Consider the following 17,727-nt stretch of genomic DNA (forward strand, 5'->3'; position numbering starts at 1 on the left):
GGCTGCGATCAATAGTGATTTGGTAGCCTCATATCATGAAGATTCTTCCTGCCCAGGCTGTTTAATTCACGAGGGCACACTGGCCACCCATGCACAAACAATACACTAAATGTCTCACTCAAAACTAAAACTAGAAATTCTTGCTTCAACTGTAACACAAAAGCCATTAATGATTTGTTTTTCAATGATATTCATTATATAGAGAAAATGGAATATATTTTACCACTTTATTAACTGGCACTACAAGAAATAAAACCCACAGGACAAAGAAAAAAAAGGATTTGAAATTTATTTTCATTATAATTTAGTTAAGAAAACCCAAAACTAATAAAACATACTTAATAGGTTTGTATCCCCATTAGGTTAGGTAGAATGTCAAGTCTAACATAAAACAGAGCTATTTAATACTTTTTTGTAAAACAATGTTCCTGTAAACCCCAGCCTGGTAAATAGTTTTTACTGGTGAAAGCAGTTCCAGTGACTCCAGTGAGAAGGCAACCACAGCAGTGACCCAACCTGCTCTGCCAGAATGGACTTTTCACTTGAGTCTCACTATAGCACTGGCTGTTCATTGATACTTGCAAAACTCTGTGCAGAAAATGAATTCAATGGGTTGTGTTGATATTTGCAGTTCAATATTCACCTAGTTTATGCTAATATCTATAAAATAATTTATTGATACTAATTCCACCAGTAATTTCATCACCTGTGTTAAATCCTGTATACAACTAAACTTGAACCTCATAGAAGACACATTTTAGAACATGCAGTCCCACTTTGACCTGCAACTTTCAGCTAAAATCACTCTCAACAGAAAGGATTACTCTTCTGGTAAACTTTGTAGATAGGCCAAAAGGTACAAGATAAATAAGGATGGGATATATCATGGACCAACACAGAAAATGCCCAAGAAAATTTCAGATCTATGTATTTGGGTTAAAGCTAGATGAGTAAATCTCTCAGACTGGAGCTTTAAAGGCCACTGCCTGATGAAGACTTCAAGTTAATTCTTATCTTTGCAGTACTGAGCAGTCTTTGGGTAAGACACATCACGACTGAAATTTCTCACTTCTATATTAGACACAAGATAGCTTTTTCTGTGCCAAGCATGCATCACTTTTTTCCCACCACTGAACAAAAGTAGCACTCATAGAAAACATAGTAACCCAAAATGAAACTACGAATTTGTTTGGCAAATGTGCTTTGATCACAACAAAAAGAGAACAGAAGGATATGCCACTAACTTTCTGACATTCCCCAACAGAAAAAAAATGCAGTGTGTAGGCAATATATCACGCTTGCAGAAATTAAATGTACTACTTTGTGTCTCAGGCTGTCCTTACCACTATGTATATATTAGCAGGCTTGTGAAGCCACTATTAAATTTAAAAACCTGTAGATAACCTGAAAGTAATTTTGTGTTGTTTTTTTTTTTCTTTCTTTCTTTTTTTTTTTTTTTTTTAATTACCCCTAACAGTAAGGAATTTCTCTTCACAATACCTCCAGACTCATAATGATCTTAAAGCCTGGACCCATCAGAGGAGAGCAGCTGATGGGCTGGAGGGCAAGTCTGCCCTGCAGAGGGACCTCGGCAGGCTGAGAAGACCTGCAAAAAGACTTACAAAGGCAAACTGTTGCATATCTATATCATTTTAGGCCTCCACTACAGGAAAGACACTGACAAACTAGAGCAAGGCCAGTGGAGGGCCACCGAGGTGGTCAGGGGCTGGAGCACACAGCACATGAGCTGGGTTTGGGTAGCCCAGAGAGAGAGGTGTGAAGCAGAGAGATCTAATTGCCATTCTCTCCTGCCTAAAGGGGAATTGTACAGAAAACTCAGATAAACTTTTCTTCAGTGCTCACAGTCAAAGGGCAAGAGGCAATGGTCCCAAATCTCAGCAAGAGAAGTTTTGATTTGCTGTAAGAAAATAAATTTTCACAGGGTGGTGAGCCCTGGTACAGTTCACCCAGAGAGGCTGTGGGATCTCCATGCACAGAAGCCCACAAAACTCAAAGAGACATGCCCTGAGGAACTTGATCTGTCTTTGAACATGGACCTGCTTCAAGCAGGGTTTGGACTAGATGTGCTAAGAAACAACATAATCGCTGTCAGCTCTTTATCTTCCTGACAATACCTGCCATGTTGCATACATTTCCTCTTTTGCATTTACAAGTTAGATTGATGTATCATTCCTATAGATGAATGAACGGACAGGGGACAGGATACCAGGAAAAGGAGGAAATAAAGCTATTGGTGCAGGACACAAAGCACTATAGGGTTATAAAGAGAACTATAGAGTTACAGAAACATCATGGACTTGTGATCACTTCCCAGAAACAGGTATTGAAGGGGAGCTGGTATTCAGAAAAGATGGAAATAACGGTAAAAGTAGTTCATGTGAATGGAATGACAGGCTGATGTTTCAGAAAGGGATCCCCAATAAAACAGATTCTGTTTGCATACAAAATTACTTTGGGGAAAGATAGTGGGTAGTTGTTGAGAGTCTGCTGTAGAATTCCAGAGTTAAATTTGGATATGGATAGAGATCTTCAAACGGTTATTACAGGGAGAAATTCTGCAGAGAATTGCCTCTTTATGGCAGACTCTGATTTCTAAGATATACACCAGAGAACACATGCTACTGAAGGCAGCCCAGATATTCTGGAGTGTGACAACTGACAGATTTTCTGACAGAAAGCAGAGAGGCTTCTTTCTAAACTTAGTTACAGAAGGTGTTGAGGTTATTATAGGACAGCTAATTGTAAAAAGCAGAATCAGATGACATGAATGTTGGTTTAATTTAGATAAAATGGAGGGATAAACAAAAATAAATCTGTTAGAATTTTATCAGAATTTTAAAGAAATATGTGAAGGCAGTAGAAGTTAATTGTTCGAGGATTTCTCTGTGGAAGAGAATCAGATTTTCTTTAAGGCAAAACACAGAAGAACTTCTGGAGCTTCTAAACCCTACAAAGCAAAGAATTCTGGAAAAAGTCTCAAAAACTAGCTGTACACAAACCCACCTCAAAAATGGTGCCTAGGTGGAAATGGAAACTGGATGATTAGCAGTAAAGGCTGTGCCTTATAGGTCAGTTTTCAATAAGGGCTCTTGAAACAAAGGCTCAGAGACAGAGCCAGCTGATAAGAAATGAGATCAGAAAGGAAATCTGCATTACTATGTGGAAGCAAAACTCAAAGCTCCTTGTTTTTACCCAGTGCAACCAGAAAACCTCTGCTTCAGGATTCAAAAAAAGCTGATGTATGAAATCTTGCTTCTGGTGAGAAGCATCTTGAGTAAGTCTCTCCACTCAGAACTGGTGCCATGCGACTGGAAAAGAGGCAGTCTGGGGCATTTCACAATTACCTGGCTAAAACAGGTCTACAGTACAGGCTTCAATACAATACAAAGATTTAGAGTAGCTTTTAAAGGAAAAAACTAATTGCAAATTAAGGTAAACAGAAAGGAAGATGAAAAATAACAGATATCTACAAAAAAGCAGATCATAAGAGAGCCACAGAAGCTCAGCTAACTTGAAATCTTTCTTTTATAGCCCCCTTCTCAACAAATAAAATGTGGCAGATTTAATCTATCAAAACTTTGGCAGAATGATGATTGCCATGCTAATGGGAAAGTACTGATGAAGCTTGAGAAAATGAGGATTAGTAGAAGATAGGTAAGGCAGATAGAGGAACTAGGTAGAGAAAGACACTACAGAATCATGTTGAAATGCTATTGAGAAATTCTTGTGTTGAAATAGGATTACTATTTTTTTTTTTCAGTACTGATTACCCTTGGAACCGATCTTGTCTGAATATTTCTCTTAATGGCCCTGATTTTAAAAGACAATATACAAATAAGGTTTTAGGAGACATTATCAATGTAGAAAAGGAGGGTGATATGTGGAAAAACTAGAAGTACCTTGCAGGCTAGAAAAGTAGAAATGAGATGAAATTTAATCATGTGTATCTAGTTGCTAATATTTTTTTTAATGTAATTGAAGCCTCATCAGAGTGACATGACACCAGGAGAGCCTGGGTGTTTTAAAGGATCTTGAAATAACCAGAATTCACCTCCGCAATGACTGAGTCAACAGGGAATTACAATCCTAGATTGTACTTAGTGAGATATTGCCATGAGAAATATGAGAGCTCTGAAGAAAGGTAATCTGGAGTACTCTTGTACAGCCTTGGTCATCCATATTCACCAAAGATGAATTCAGAATGGAACTGATGAGGGGAAAGTCTGTGAAGATAATCAAGGGAATGCAGAACCTCTCATGAGATGAGAGAATGTGCAGCAGGAGGAATGACTCTTATTTCCCCATCAAAGTGTCTCTTATTCCCTAATCCCATCCGTCTGTCATAATAGTCCCACCGGGCACGGGAGAGCCGTTCAATGCCATGTCTGGAAGGATGCATATTTGGACTGACTGGTGGCTGGTGCCTAACAAAAAGACTAACAGTTGAAGGCTGCCTTGCTTTCCCTTTCGTGAAAGCTCTCATTTTTCTTTTTTTTTCCTTGATTGCCTTTTTCACAACATTTAAAGAAGCACAATTATCTTTGAGATGTTAGCTGTTCTTTTATATTGATTTAAATAGTGCAATGGATCAGAAGTTCTTAAAAGTCATGACTGAAGGACAGAAATGGACTATATAATCACATGAACCTAATTTCCTTAGGGAACGAGTGTAAAAACAGGGATGGCACAAAAATGAAAAGGGGCAGACTGCTGATGAAATTAAAAAGGCAGGACAGCAGCAGCAGGTCTCAATCAATCAGAGAATTAAACTTCCAACTGGTGTATTAGATACAAAGGGTATAACTAGTTTTAAGATTCTAATCAGGTTATGAAATGGATTATACTATATGATTGTCTTCAGGAAGTCCTCTCCTGTCCTATCAGGAGCAAGGGTGTGCTAATGTGATGGCTCTGTCCTAATAAGTGAAAGATAGCATTCTAAGATTTGCAAAGGAGCCTACAGACCAGTTTAAAAGTCACTTGCAGAAGACACATTTACTCCATAGTATATCGTATTTGTTCAGCTTTGTCACTGAAAATCTGTTTTTCCAAGTTGTAGGCAGAATCTGTGACTATTGCTTCCTCTGCTTTTCTTTCTCTCTGGAAAGTCTGGGTGCTGGGCTGCAGTGGTGCAGAACCCTGACAGCGCACAGCAAAGCAGTGGCAGCTTGCCCAGAACTCAAGTGCCGCACCTTATTTCCATACAAATACATATTGAATTGTATAATATTTTACATCAGAATTATTATTATTTTTTTTAATTTGAAGAGCACTGCAAATGTAGGCAGAACTTTACAGAGCAATCCGAAACTACTGTGAAGGTCACAAAAAAAAAGAAAAGCTATGTGAAAGCATAGTGTTGTCCTCACAAAAAAAATGTATAGATTTAAATGAATTTCAGTTCATTGCGCTTATATGAAAAAAATTTGAATTCCTGATGCGTGAGAATGAGCTTTGGCAGAGGATTTTTTTAATGAACTAGCTAACACATAATTTCCTTCTGCCAGATAAAGTTAGGACCTATCAGCCATGTCATAAACTGCCAGAAAGTCTCTGACCTTGTTCAGCTCAGGCAGGAACTGGAATTTATTTGGAGTAGAAGGACTGGAGAGCAATGTTTGGTGGCACTGTGAACTCCTGTATGCTGGCTGCAGTGTCAGCATACAAACAGTGTAGAAGTTTCCAACAGAGCTGGTAGAAAATGGGAAAATGGTTGGCCAGGGAGATTTCATGGAAATGCAGTTTCAGCAGAATCCAGGAGCTCTATGAGAGTGTGGTGACTTCAATGAAATTTAATGAATTTATAAACTGTTCTGAACTTCTCATCTTGCTTCTGCACTACTGTCAGTCTATATTAAGAACTGCAGCTTTGTATGATATAAACTTTGATTAGACTTTGATTAAAGTTTGATAGAGACTTTGATTAATAGTACTGTATGGAGAAGCCAGAACAATCCCCCCCAGGGGCTGATAAAGAAAAAAAAAATGTCAAGTGCTGACTAGCCAGCATAATATGCAGTAAACAGGAATGAGAAGCTAATCTATAATTTAAGCAATCTGTTAATTAATATAGCATAAATAATGAAATCTGTGGTAAATCCAGGGAGTAATCTTGTCTATCTGCTCGTCTAGGAGCAGCTAGAACACCATGCCCTTGAGTCAGATGACAGTAACCACAAGCTAAGAGATAGGAGTCTCTTTCCAATCCGATGATCAGCAGGATTTTTTGCTTGCTGATTTTTACTAATTTTAACATGGGAAGTCTTTCTAAAATCAAACAGCATAGTGGGAAAATTGAAGGAAGTAAGAGGAGAGTGCCAAGGGATGACTGCCAGTCTGTGGGCATGATTCCAAAATGATGTGCCAGAAGAAGGGACAGCCCTGATCTTACCTACCCACCCAGTTGTGTGACAACCTCTGCCCTGGGGAGTACAGCTGGATACCACTGAGCTTCAACCAGGTTAGTAACAGGGAAAATAATTGTGCAGCATGGGAATGCCAGTGATGTGATGGGAGCTTGGGTGAGGTGCTGTCAGTACTCCCCATGATTAAATAAAAGATTTTCAGGGGCAACCTGCAGGTTAAGTTGGCTTCAAGTGAATGGAGAGTAACCACATTGAGCCATCTTGCCAGTCCAGATCTGTTGATGACTTTGTCTGTCCTAAAAACTGTTAAGTCAGCAGAGCAAATGTAGTGGGATGTGGCCATTACGCTGGATGTCTAGAGACCCAACCAAGAAAGGGTCTTGTAGCCTTTAGACTAATCTTGCTGTGTCAGCAAACCTGTTTCATCCTTGGTATAAGGCAGTTTATTGTGGAAGTGTTTGTTTTTATAGCAAAGACTGTGAAACTACTGCTTATTTGCTAAATGGCTTGAAGAGCGGAGGCATTTTTGAGGGAATCACTTACAGCCTTCTGAATTTATTTGGGTTATCCAATAAGCCAAACACTTTCAACTCCAGTATTTTGGCTCCCTGTGACTTCGAGGTAGATCCAGTGCAGGACCTGGTTGCTGAACGTCCCAGGTTCACAAGAAGTTTTAGGCAGCTGGTGTATGTAGGCTGCTACTGAAATCAGTTAGCCCAGCCTGGCCTACAGGCTATTGCTGTTAGACTGTTTCTGGTAGCTGAATGAGCTCACCTGCAGATGGATGCAGGATGAGCATCAGTAGTTTCACTGGGCTTTCTGCCACTGCTCCCCCCTTGTGCAGAGCTGTCTCATTCCTCATACAGTTTCCACCTAGAACAGGACTGGTGAAGCTAGTGACTCCCATCATGAAGCTGCTTTGGAGATTACTTTCCTACAGAGTAACCATGAGAGAGGAAAAAGAAAAAAAGGAAAAGAAAAAAAAAAAAGGAGAAAAAAAAAAGGGCATAAAACTCCCAAACAACCAGCCAAACCAAACCAAACCAAACCAAAAGACAAAGCAGTTTGGAGGTGCTGCTGGCTCAACATAAAAGTTGCTGTGGGACTTTGGGACTTCTGCCCTTGTAGCACATGAAGAGAAAGGAAGTGAAACAGACTCCCATGAGGGAAAGACTGAGGAATTACTTATTTTGAAGGCACATCTGTCTTCTGGAGAGTTGATATTTCTTCAAAATCAAAGGAACCACCAAGGTGGAAGAGGTGGAGGTAATAGGGGAGTTAGCACAGCACCAGCTCAGTCCAGCATCACACTGAAGTTGTTTGTCTTCAGGAATCAGCACTGAGAAATCATCAGCTTCCCCCACAAGCTGTTTCACTCCTTCCACTCTAGGAGGGACCTGGCTGCTGGTTGTAGGCAGAATAAGAAAGATCATTGCCTCTATGCCAGTTTTGATGAAATGTTAAAGAAGAATCAGATTTTTAGATACCAATGTAGGTATTGTTTTATCAATAGTCAGATTTCTCTGAGTGCCAAAGCAGATGAGAGCTGTCACTCTAGAATGACTGTCTATGGCCTGCATCGGCAACGTTCTGCTGCAGCACCCACAGTACAGGGGAACACAATCCTTGCTGGAAGTTCACACTGCAGTTTTTCAGTTTATGTGTGGGAAGCCCAGGTAAGCGCTGAAGGTTCCTTGTGGTGAAGGATCCTTCTTGGTCTTGATAAGGTTGTATGTATAATACATGCCTGTATTCTTACCTTGATTAGTAGGGCTTAAGAACTGAAATAAGAAATAATATACACCTAGCCAATACCCACTACAAAACAGGGACTCTTCAGTCACACTGACAGCATTCTCCTGTTGGGATTGATGCTATTTTGGTGCATTTGGAATGGAAAATATACAATTTCATAAATAATATATTTAACAGTTTTTCTTGTGGTTATTGATGGCTTGATGTTAGAAATACCCTGCTTATAGACCAAGACATTTCCAGTATCACTCATTTCCTATGCCAAATTTGTGGTTAGTGATAGAAGTACACTTTTAAGAACGTGGAAAAGTGATGGCACTTATCAATTGTCATGATAACTTTGTCCTGTGGGACAGAAAACTAAAAGAACAATAATAAAAACCAAGTAGCATTCCCTAGACAAAGAAAATCAATCAAACACTCTGTGTATTGATCCATGTTAGAAATCTCTATAACAGGCTCAGTGAGTGGACAGCTAGCTGAAGCATATACCTTATGGCTAGACCTTTTAAAACTCCCAGTTGTAGCATGATATCACAGAGAGAAATTATGCTCTCCTTATGCAGCTGCACAGCAAATCTACCATTCTATAGCGCAATGCATTATCCTTAACACTTCTTTAGAAAGGGAGAGGGAACGCAAAAAGAATTTTCACAGCTGGCAATGTACTAAAACGTATTAGCTTTCATCAGGAGAATATAATGGTACTGCTGTTTAAGAAAATGCTACAACCTTGTTTAATTTTAGTTTTTTAAAAATGTAGCCTTTTCTCTTTGGAAGATGGAAGAGAATGGGGGAAGAGAGGATCAGTAAATATTTTCAGCCTTCTCACCTGAAATCCGTAATTATAGTTTTATTCATTTCTGGTTTCTGATACATAGATTTCACAGAGCTGATTGCAGGCTTCAGGAACCAATTTTGCCTTTTAAATTGAAGCATTTCAGGTTTTCTCTAATTAACAACCACTTGCAGAGTACATCACAGGCTTAGTGCCTACTTGCCAGCCACATTTCTCATAGACAGACCTGTTATTGTACTAAAATGAGGGCGAGAGTCCTTCTGTATTAATAGTTTATGAAGACAGTTAAATTACAGCTGACCATACAGTATTCTGGCTATGTTCTTCTCCTAAACCTCTCTCTGGACTCTCTTTTTTTCTGGGGGGACAAAGTTTCTTGAAGTAATTATACCTTCTCTTGAATTATAATAGTTTGGACTGGTTGGTATGGGGCAGCATAGTTTTGACAAATAGCTGTAGGAAGTGCTTAGGCAACCTTTCTTGTACAGAGCACCAACTAATTAAAATAGAAACTCTGGGTTTCTTTCCCCCTTAAGGTGACAGAGTTTTAGTTCTAAAGAAACAAAACCAGAAAACACAGGAAGCAGGACAGCTGTTATTGGATGTCAGTTCAAAGGGAAGGTAAAGGAAAAGCCTCTGATTTATCCACAGGAAACTTGCCAGGATCAAGGTCTTCACACTGTTACCCACTTTGTTCCTGGTTCTTTTTCACCCAATCAGTCTCACTGCATGTTACTCATAATAAGCTAACTAGATGCAGATCTTCTTGGAACAAGGTTTTATCCTGTACAGTGGCAGGAACATGAGTAATTTTTAAAAAATAAATGGCAAAACCATTGCATTTCCTTCTTCCCTCTGTTCCTCTGCTCTTCCTCCTTTCGTCCCTTCACTCCTCACCTCCTCATGATGTTTGTGTTACCTTCTGGATCCCAAGTTCTCATTTACCTCATTCTCTTGTCAATAATTGCTGCCCACGTGCAGCCATAATGCAGAACTGTGGTGCAATACAAAAGGAAAGCTGTCAAGTAGCCAAAAGCAGCATTAAAAATGCAGGAGATAGTCTTATATGTCACTGACTGAAAACCCCTATGGCTGGACATATGAATACATGTACCATTTTAAAGAAGAAATGACACTTGTTGAAAGCATCCACCTTAGAAGGAAACCCAGAGGTTGAAGGAATATAAACGCGGCCAAGAACTGATGGACATGTATTTCATAGACACTAGCATTTTCTCCACAGAATAGCTGTTTTCTGCTGTGCCATTTTCTGTTTGGCATAATACCATATGAACCTCGTTACTGCAGTTTGGAGGGTTTTGAACATTCACAGAAAGAAGCATAGGGAGAAGAGCAACAGTTTGATTGATGCAATTTTCACATTGGCCCAGTGGATAATCAGAAGAGCTCTTCTATTACAAGGACATGCAGAAAGCTAAACATTGTAAATCCTACCCACAACCCAGGGCCAAGAAGAAAGGCTAAAAGAACTCTGGCAACACAGGCTTGCTTGACAGTCATTGTTAACAGCTTAATAGCAGCTTGCAGGCAAGATCTGCTCTTATGCCAGGAGTACAAGGCACGCCGCAGTTTGAAAGAAAGATAAATACGTATGTATAGAAATTACATCTTCCTAAAATGATAAAAACCAAATAGATTAAATGAGCCCCTACCTTGGAGAGCCTGGAGTGTACGAGTCTGTACAACAATACAGAGCTGCAGGACCAGCTGTGGTGCGCTTTCCAGAAACGTGGCTAGCAAATGCAGCATACTCACATCTGCATACTCATACACCATTTTCCAATAAAACCGCCATCTGTCATTCTCTCCACTCTGTCGACTCCGGATACCCAAGTATATTGTGTGGAAATACCTAGAAATAAAAGAGACAGGTTGTAGAGATGCAGAATGATATTTTACAGGTAGTGCTTCTGCTTGAAAATAACCAACATATTTTCAGTGTACTTCAAAATAACGAACATTTATATAAAAGGATTATTGTACTGCAATTTATAATAGTTGATGTGATAAGAGCAAACTAAACTGAAGACAAGACTTGCCTTCATAAAACCATTTTAAAAGCTTGGCATTGTCTTATTTTTTAAATAGTATTCTTTTCAAGTATGCAGTTTTCTGAACTGAAATATAAGGGGGGGATGTGTTGATTATATGGCCTCCCTCACAGGTTTTTCAAATAACGGGGGTAAAAAAAGCTGAATCTGCAATGGTCTCTGCTCAGAACCTGCAAAAAACTGATCTCCTTTCTGTGTAGCTCTGTGTGACTCAGAAGACCACCCGCACTGCAAGCTTGGGCTGGTCTTAGCCTGGGGCCCTGCTACGGCTGAGCTCATTGTCTTGCTTTTCCACCCATCTAATGCATTGAATATCATATTTCAGATACTGCTAAATATATAGTACTTTTTGTCATAGTTTCACTATTTTAGGAGGAGAGGAGATGAAGCTGTGAGCTCCTATTTTAGGAGGAGAGGAGATCTGGCCGTGAGTTCCCTTGGTGACTGAAAGTGAGTCACCACACTAGCTCCGGTGCAGCAGCAGCACTAAGAAGCAGCAGGAGCCAGTAGCCCAACAGGCTGCTGCTGCTGGCAGTAGTAACCAGCAGATGAGAGAAGGAATGGTCAGAAAGCACGTGCCAGCACTGGTGGCCAGTACAAGCAGGGGGAAAATCACCTGGAGACCAGCTTCTTAAATAGATTTTGGTGGGCGCAGGAGCAATGAGTGGTTTTAGAAAATAAGGGATGTTTTCTGATGGCCAAGCCACCTGGCTGCTGTGATGCTTTTTGTAATCCTTGCAGAGCTTGCAGCAGTCTCCCATGACACACTAGTGTCACAGCACAGCGACTACTCTGCACAGCCTTCGATCTGCTCTGTTATTCTGATCTGCTCTCCGTTATCCTGCATCAGAAAGTCTAGGCTGCTAACCTGCTACTACAATTTCAGTTCAAAACTAATTAAGGCTGGCTGTAAAAAACAATCTCACTTAACGAAAAAATCTGAAGATTAAGATATTGTCTTGCATCAGGGTATTTTGCATCATACTGGAGTGTCCTGTTGAGCTACTAACTGATAGGGATCTCTGTTTCTCTTTTTTCCACCATATCTTTCACATCTTGGTCTTGAAAGCATTTCCTTATGATCTTTTTCATATGTTTTCACAGCACTTCTTTTTTTTTTAAATAAATTTCTAATAAGAAAAATGTTAGTAAATTTTAACCACTTCCAATATGAATTGTTTAAATTGGTTAAGATAGAACATTTCAGTATTTCTCCTCCTTTTCACAAGTCCATGTCTTAACACCCATTTCATAGCTGGTGGAGCATGGTGAATTGTGGAACCTCTTTTTATATAGGCTGCATGCAACCTTTCATCCCTCTCCTGTTGAATTGTAACTCTGACAGTATCCTTGCCAATGAGAAGATTTTTGGCCCCTGACTGGCAGAACAGCACAAGACTCACTTGTCCCTGTGAGGAATGACTGCTGTGCTTGTACCCAATGCACCCTTGTACCAAATGTACCCTTGTACCAAATGTACCCTTGTACCCAGCTCAGACACCACCACAGAGCCACAGCTTTACTTAGGAATATGTGTCAAACAAAAACAGAGAATAGCACAGAGAAACAGCTGACAGTCCAGATCTGAGCCTGCAGCATTTCTCTTGACAATGCACATCATAGCAATACAAAAGAAAAACACATTAAATTCACATTTAAATTAAAATCACACCAGGTGGCTTTGAATGTTATCAAAGTCCCACGTGGGAGTGAAGCAGCAATGAACCACTCAGCGATTAAGACCATGGAGGTGCATTAAGCAAACACCAGCCCTACCTCTCACGTAAAACACTGAGCAGGTCTAGATAGGTTAAAGTATGATGGGACAACTGGGGGTCTCTGATGTCTTCAGGGTTAGGCAGAGCGAAATGGCCTGTTGCCCAGATCTGAAAGAAGCCACTGAGCTGGAAAGGCATCTTTGCTGTGCAGTTCTACTAACAACATTCGTTGGACACCCAGGTTCTCAATCACAATCAGTTTAATTGTTCCTAGACCTCCCATTAGTGTCCTGCAGTGCAAAAGGGACAGGTAAGACTTGCATTTCTTTCTGTAGTTTGGTTTTTGGATGAGTTTTCTTTTGGCCTGCCTCATATGTCCTCCCAAAGGGCACACCTGGAAATATTGCACATAGTGGGTAGAGAAAATTTCATCATCCTTCTTTTGAGTTATCACTAATCCTTGCTATAAAAAATGAAAGTAGCTTTGTCTGCCGAAGGTTGTGCCAGGAGGCTCTAGCTCTGCCAACGGAGCCATCTGCAACTTCAGTGCTACAGCATTTGTGCAAAAAATACTTTTCCTATTATGAAAATGACATGCTGTGCCAGGCAACATTCCATAGGGTTCTTTACCTGCTCTGCGGAGTGGTTGTGCATGGCAAATATGTTGTGATTAATGAACCCTTATGGAAATATTTCCTCTCCCATTGCACTTTATTGTGGAACTCTGGCAGTGAGTTATTGGGGACAGGGGAATCATTGCTCTTTGTCTACTTATCTCTCTGCAATTTAGACACAAGAGGCAGAGGAGGAAGATTCTTTCTCTTTTTACACACTGGGGACCAAATTTCAGCCTAGGGTGGTAATTTTTTCTGTCCTATCAATTTTGGCCAAATTAATTGCAGGCTGAAATGAGCATTTACACACATAATTACTGTCACTGATTTATAGGCACAATCAGGTGATTAGACAGCTAAACATTCTCATTTGCATCCACAATTAATTGCACCAGGATTGACATTAGGTGTGCAAATTAGCAGTTATTAAAATAAAAAGATGGTCTCATAAAATGCTCCATATATCAAAGACACTTTTTTTCCCATAGTGAAATTAAAAAATAAAAAAGGGGACAAAGTGCTTTTCTTGTTATGGTTTCCGAATATAGATTACACTGCAGTAATGACACATCCATTCTATATATATATATGCATTATGTAATTGCACCTTAGACACCCTCACTGGAATCCTATTGTCAGCAAATGTTATACAGACACACTCAGGGGTAGTTCCTGCCCTGAAGAGTTTTTATATTTTGGTCTTCTGGTATTGTTTTGGTGGAAACTCACAATTTTCTGTGAGCCCATGTTGCGGCTCTTACAGACAGTTATTCCAGAAAGGTACAGGGAGAAGTAATGACATCTTTGCATTGGAAAATATCTTAGGTTCATTGTTAAACTGATGTCAATGAACCTGAAAGAGCAGATGTAAATATTGTTATTTTGGTTGTAGTTGCATCTAGAGGCATCAACTACAGTCTTGTGCAGGTACTGTACAAATATACACAAAAAACTCTCTATCCATTTCACCAAAGAGCCTTTAATTGACATGACAAGAAATGACAAGGACTGAAGAAATAAGAGTCAGAGCACCAGAGGAAGATGGTGAAAAAGGAGGAATAGGAAGTATAGTAACAGTACTGCCATCTAATAAAGTAACTACTTCATCTAATAAAACAGGATAGTCCTTTAAAGTTTCTGATTTCATTAGAAAAGCAAAAAACCCAAACCAAACAAAAACCAGAAAAAACTCTAAGTCCTCCCCCATTAAAAAAAAACAAACCAACAAAAACAAACCCAAACAACAACACACAACTTCATAGTTCTTAAGTTTATGGAGAAGTGGAGAAAAGTTTAGAAGTAACCAAATTTCCTAAATATCTTACAGTTAAAAGACTAGAAAATGTACTATGTAGAAGCGACATAAAATCTTATTATTTTCAAATTACTCTTTTTTTTTTTTTTTTTTTTTTTTTTTTAAAGCCAGACTAGGGCTTGGGTTGTTAACACTGATATAAACAAGCTTACTATTCAGAATGATCACAATGGAGTAGGAGGCAATACTTCCTATATTGTTGATAATCAGATGGCAGCATATATATTGTTATTTGAGGCTTAATGTCTTTTTTTACCCTCTGGAGGAAATGAAGAACGCTTCAGCATTTAATTGTTTCAATTCATTTCAGTACATCACATAGTATGGTAAACATATCATTGATATAGCATAAACCTGAAGGATATAAATCCAACACAAGATTACAAGTGACATTCTTTTTCCATTATATTAATGAGGGAAAGCAACAAAGTAAAAAAAGAAAAAGGAAAAAAAGTGAAAAGCAGGTTAGTCCTTGTGCTGCCCATGAGAAGTGTTCAAGATGCAAGTCAAACAGAAGTAAAACAGTTACTTATATTTATAGTTGTGGAAAAAACTTTTGCTGTAGGGAAAGAGACATTCATTCTGATCACACAATGTGTCTCCAGTGTTTCCAAAACCAAAAAATCCTAATTTTGCTCCAGTTTTACATATCAGCCTTGAGGAGGGTTACCATCAACAGAGATACCTATATTTTAAATACTTCTGGTGACACTTCAATTACACAATTAAAGCATGGCCAATTGTGCATTTAATTGAGATGTGGTAGTGTAATTACATGATAATACCAAATATTTATAGGAGTGCTTTCAAGTTTAAAGTGCTTTACAAACATTACTTGATTAACTGGAGTGAATGTAAACAATCTCACAGGGTTCATTCCCCTGGAACTGGCAGCTGATCGACCTCATACCTTCCTGCGGGAGCAAGGTGTAGGTTTTACCCAGCATGAACCTAGGTGAGTTTTCAGGAGTCCATGATGGGGATGAGTTGCTCTTCTCTTGTGTGCAGAATAATGTCACTCCTTCTCCTCCTTAATTCATAGGAATGTGATATCCTGTCCTGAATTTGTGAATAAAAACTCTTCTCATCTCTTGCTCCCATATACAAGGCAGGCAGCGGGGCCACCAAAATACTTTCCAAATAGGATGCAATACCTCAGAGTCAGATATTCTGGAAGAGACAGTTGAGATGCCACTGGCATCTGGATTAGAGGTTTCCAACTTGACTACCGTTTATCTACTCTGTCATAAAACACCTTCAGTGAATATTCTGTTACCACTGAAACTGAAGAGGTTTTTGGCAGTGATTTAACAGAGCTTGGGTTTTTACCCAGTTTACTTCATAGTAGCTGGGTGTCACATATAACCATTACTTCTTTCTATGAAACAATTTTAGAAGCTGCTCCATTGTGCTTCACAGATAGTATTCTCTCTAGTACAGACGGCTGAGGCCATCTGGAACAGAGAAAATGAATCCTGATTGCTGATGGACTTGTTGTTCCCGTGTGTGGGACCAAAATGTTCTTGCTGCACATAGTTTGGCTCAGTCAAACATCTTCAGTCTTCTCAGCTCCTCTGGGCGTCCCATCCCAAAGTTTGACACTTCCCCTTACTTCATTTCTTTCAGTCCCACAATTTATTTGAATCATTAGCTACAAACTGAGATTCTGGAGATCAGGAAGAGTTTTGTTCAGTTGCTTTGCATTTAGACAGTGTGCACAAGTGTGTGTATACACAAGCACAGAGCCATATAAAAGTCCAGTCTGACTATGACTCGGAGCACTTCTTGCTACAGATTTCATCTTAATGAAACCATCCGTCTGATGGTAATATGTACACCTCTAGAAAAATATCTTCCATTTAGAAGTGCCGAAGAATGCATTGCTACTTTGTGCTTTCTCCTTTGGACGATACACATGAACGAGAGACTACTTGCACTCTTTGGAAATGAAAATGTTCTGATTTCATGCCTCATGTAGTCCATATTTATTACAATTGCCTAAGTCAATAGAGGACATTTACTTATGTTATATAATCTACTGAAACATTTGTGAGAAGATCAAAAGTCATTAATGGCTAGCCATAGCAGTCCTAGACATTTATTCTGATGCCTAATTTTCCCCTGTATCAAAGAGTATATTAAACAATTTAGCCATTCCACAAACAGTTGTTCTTTCTGTGTTTGATGTATGGAGAATAAAAATCACTACTGCTGAGCTAAAAACAGTAGAATAAACAGCAATTCAGATAAGTGGTATTTTCTTCTGTTGCTTAGTTACCAGAGAAAACTTAACTGTATTTGTATCTCAACAATACTTGCAGTGTTAAATAACAACAGATTGTTCTATTTTGCTTCTTATGTGCCTTTTTATTAGGTGTGCCTGAATACTTAAAAGAAAAAAAAGTTTCTGTAGCAGAAATACTTCCTTCTTTATCAGTACATGCCAACTGTTACTCTTTCTGTTCTGAAGAAACAGACAAATCCCTTCAGTTTTAATTCCTTTTTCTAGGAAGGAACAAGCAGCCAATTTTTAATTTTCCAATCAAATTATTTTCTGATAGGAGCATTAAGGTTTAACGTTCAAAAGGAAACTGAAATGCATTCTGTAGCACAGCAGTGACCAAAGCTTGTCCAACCAAGCACGGTTCTGGCAATTTTCCAGCAGTCAAAAGTCTGTGCTTAATTTACTTTAAATTATGAGTGCAGTATCCTCATCTGTGTCACTGAGATGAGATCCATGTGAGGACAGATCCCACTGGGGAATATTTCATCATAAGAGATGTTAAAAGACTTATTCCCGGAATATACCTCCATTACAAATATAAAAAACAAAACTCAGCTTCTTGTATTTCATTTTCCCTTGCAGTATTTGAGATATTGGAAAAATATCTCCTTTAATTCCTTTAATACAAAGCAAGACACTTTGTGCTCATAAACAAATTATTATATCTGTTTCATTATGACCTATAAAGCGTTACCCAGGATCTTCCATGACTGGGCGATCCTTCCCAAATGGCCACAAGTCATATTACAGCAGCATTTTATGGTCATCTAAATTTTAATGGTCA

The 17,727-nt window shown here is 39.1% G+C and overlaps 1 protein-coding gene across 1 annotated transcript in view; it reads right to left on the reverse strand.

Moving 5' to 3' along the window:
* Positions 1 to 17,727, reverse strand: part of XKR4 (XK related 4) — a gene marked incomplete at both ends in the record, with an annotated part of 223,170 nt that overhangs the window by 67,656 nt on the left and 137,787 nt on the right. Inside the window, one exon of the mRNA XM_080340532.1 lies at positions 10,614 to 10,813. Within this exon, the coding sequence (XP_080196658.1) occupies positions 10,614 to 10,813 (200 nt within the window). The remainder of the gene's footprint in view (positions 1 to 10,613; positions 10,814 to 17,727) is intronic.

This window comes from Nesoenas mayeri, assembly GCF_963082525.1.
Source record: "Nesoenas mayeri genome assembly, chromosome: 2".
Taxonomy (NCBI): Eukaryota; Metazoa; Chordata; class Aves; order Columbiformes; family Columbidae; genus Nesoenas; species Nesoenas mayeri.